General features: G+C 35.7%; 1 protein-coding gene across 1 annotated transcript; it reads right to left on the bottom strand.

The window, feature by feature from the left end:
• On the bottom strand, positions 1–3135 carry LOC107014171 (cucumisin). Its single transcript, XM_015214024.1, is given in 9 exon segments — positions 1–569; positions 605–845; positions 931–1042; positions 1136–1345; positions 1417–1517; positions 1607–2120; positions 2213–2459; positions 2621–2718; positions 3059–3135. Coding segments are annotated over 9 exon segments (2169 nt in total).
• Positions 3136–3731: the final 596 nt, after the last annotated feature.

Raw genomic sequence — 3731 nt, 5'->3', positions numbered from 1 at the left:
TTATGTAGAAGCATAAGCAACAATAGGGCTCCTAACTAGATGCACACCATCATCCCACAACAAAGAACCTGAAATCATTGAGTCATTTATCTCTGCCGTTATCGACACCACAAACAATTCCTTCTGCCCTATTGATCTGAATGTAATAAGACTTGGTTCCACTCGAACGTTGAGTCCCTCAGGTGCTACAATAGTTGCCCTGTAAGTTGAGACTGGTGTACCAACGTTGGTGACCGTCCTATGAAAAACTCGGGTGATCTTTGAGTTTTTTGAAGAAGAAATTGTGAAAGAAGGGTAGTTTAGATCCCAAACAGTTGCATCAGTTTGAGAAGTACTACAAGAAGAAGTCTTATCCCCTGTAATAATCCGCAAATTCTTGGTACTGTATCCTTGGCCACATAAGAATTTCACGTAATCATTTTCTACCATGTCGTATACCAGACCAGGATGTGCAGCTTTTATTGGATTTATTTGACCAGATCCGTATGCAAATTCTGCCTCACTGTTTGCATTGGAGCTCATAGGTGTGGCTGTATATAACAGAATTGTTAAGTAGTGCGAAATATTTTGTAACTTGTCAATTTTGAAGGAGTGTCGTATAAATTGGAATGGAAACATAAGAGTTTACCGGTAGTCATTAGAGCAGACTTGATGGCAGTGGGAGACATTGTTGGGTTGAATGCTTTAACATAGATGGCTGCTGCAGTAGCATGAGGACAAGCCATAGATGTCCCGGATATTATGTTATAGGGAACTACTCGTTTGTCTCCGTGTATATTACCAGTTACTGTGGTACCTTCAGACCAAGCTGCTAGTATGTCCACTCCAGGTGCACTCAAATCAGGCTACCGAATAAATGCTCGCGATTAATAAACATACCATATTACAATGTCTTAGGCAAGAATATATTAGTGTGATAATGAATTTTACCTTTAGAATATCGCTTGTAATTGCATTGGGTCCTCTTGATGAAAAGGAAACCACGAAAGGGGCAGATTCTGATCCCTTCTCACTACTTTTTAGAATTCTTCCTGTTGGTTTACTGAAGAAATATTTAGAGAAGTACATATTTAGCCTTTGTTATTTGAATTAGAGTATTGTTGTTTGCAGTAGATCTGTAGATGTATATATATACCGTGTTTTATGTAGGTAATTGTAAACTTCGGTGCCATCGTTTGTTCTCAAGTATGTAGACCATATGGGAAAAGAAAAGGCAGCATCATTGAAATCATCTTGCATTATAGCTCCAACAGCTCCAGCTATAATTGTTCCGTTGTAAGTCCAATCGCAGAGGACAATTTTGCCTCTAACCTTACTTTTGTCCAATGAATTTTCTTCACAGTACCTTCCATATGTATAATGTTTTTAGATATTCAATGCAATTATTCAAACTTGGTACTACTTCAATTTAAATACCTTGATTCAGATCCATTATACCCTGCCTCAGTATTTGGAACGTCTCCTCCATAAACCAGTGGATACTGGTCCTCGAGGTCAAAAGTGTTGATGGATACCCCCTGGAACACAAGGCATACATGTACAAATTGAGACGAAGGGACTATAAATTTATTACCAATTATAGGTTGGTAGATGCAAGATTTCTCACCTCATACACTTCACCATTTCCTAATTGCACATCGGTAACAAATCTCCTGTCGATGGTACTAGCAGCAACTGAGAGTGACCAAGGCGACAAGTTGGTCACTGTTTGAGGATCAGGACCGGAATTGCCTGCAGAATTCGACGTGAGGATCCCATTCTTCATTGAATGGAAAGCACCAATGGCTATTGAATCTTCAAAGTATTGATAAGGTGAAGACCCTCCTACTGAGAGTGAGATGATATCAACTCCATCAGCAATTGCATCATCGAACGCTGCTAGAATATCAGCATCATAGCAACTATCAGACCAGCATATTTTGTACACAGCTATCCTTGCAGAAGGTACCCCTCCTCGAGCTATTCCTGACCCAAGACCATACAAGCTTGCATTGCTAACAGAGCGCCCTGCTGCTATGGATGCTGTATGTGATCCATGTCCTTCTGTGTCTCTTGGAGATTGAATATCCCCCGGAGATTATTCTCCATTAATTCGATAGTATTTTGCTCCAATGATTTTTCTGAAAATAACGTCCAGCATCACTGAACTTACCTACCTACGTTGTTGTAAAACACTAGTTTTGAAAAAATGACATGTTAGTATAGTACGTACTTATTGCAAGTGAAGTTAAGTGAGGATTGACAAGTTCCTTTCCATTTGGTTGGAGGAGCAGAAAAATATTGATCATCGAAACTTTGTGACTCTGGCCAAATTCCAGTGTCTAGCATTCCTATAATAAGGTCACTCTCCACACTTGTTCTTCTTGTAACTTGTTGAGGTAAACCCACGAAATCCCATGACCTCGTTGTATGGAGCTCCTTTCTACCATTTGGGAACACTGATACAACTGCATCCATGTCTGAATTCCATTTACACATTATATTAGAATGAATCAAGTCATGTAAATGTAGTTAATCAATGAAAAAGGCCAAATGATTCTATCTATAAAGAAAGCAATTCATTACTATAATTAAGTAAAGGTTCACTTATTCTATATACACGTATAACGTATTGACTTACTTGTGATTCTGTTCTTCTCTTCCTCGGTTAGTTTGGCAACAAAGCCATTGAAGCTTCTCTTATAGCTGTACATCAACGATTCTGAAGCTCGTCGATTACTGATTAAAACCAAAATTTGATAAATGTTGAGTTCAGAACTATATAGAAAGAATTTGGGAAGATATATACATATATACCAAAGGGGGAATTAATCATGGGAACTTTCCTTTTTAATCAGTTCTAAAATATTCGTATATTAGTAGTTAATATTTAACTTTAAAATATTCATGTTACCCCTAACGAGTTGAATTATAATCACATAAGCATCTATGACCACAAATTTAGAAAATATGTGTTTTAATTTGTACACTTGATGTTAAGTCAAACTATGTCACATAATCAATTAAGGCGAAGGGAGTTTATATTCATAAAAATATTTGAATAGGCAGCAGCACTGACCTCCGAAGAGCCTCTTGCAGAATACTAGTGTGCATAGACGATGTTGTAGAAAGATCACCCTTTGGACAGTCGCCCATGTACACAATGTACTCCTATACATTAAACATGAAACATAAATAGAAATGCATGTGATTATAGTATAGTTATGTTGGAAATTTTCTTGTATTGTATTTGAGGATGAGTTTAATAAATTGCTGGGTATTATGTAGTGCAAAAAGCGCTTACATCACTTAAAAATTCATTTTTACGTGTTAATGGTATAAAATTTACTGTTTTGTTCGTCATTTTTAGCATATCAAGAGAAAAACAAGTATTTTTCCTCCTCATATTTACCCTAGATATTACTTACTTATTCTCCAAATCACGCTTCAAAATATAATCATATATTATTATAAGTGAGAAACTCCAAAGTAGAAAAGTTGAATTACAATTTTACCCTTATGCTAAATTCAAATGTTATTAAATAAATAATTAATTAAATAGTAAATAGTAGAATATTTTTATTTAATTGGTATACAAATATGAGTAAATTAAATAGAACAAAAATTGAAAATAAGAGTTATCCCTTTGAATAGATACATGTATGTGTTTCATCTTCCAAATTAATTTATATTTTTAATTAATATTTGTCTTTAATTTGTAATAATACTTGACCTATCAACTTTGTAAGTGA

This window comes from Solanum pennellii, chromosome 3, assembly GCF_001406875.1.
Source record: "Solanum pennellii chromosome 3, SPENNV200".
Classification (NCBI taxonomy): domain Eukaryota; kingdom Viridiplantae; phylum Streptophyta; class Magnoliopsida; order Solanales; family Solanaceae; genus Solanum; species Solanum pennellii.
Note: the sequence above shows the minus strand (reverse complement) of the source record. Positions and strands in the feature narration are given on the sequence as shown.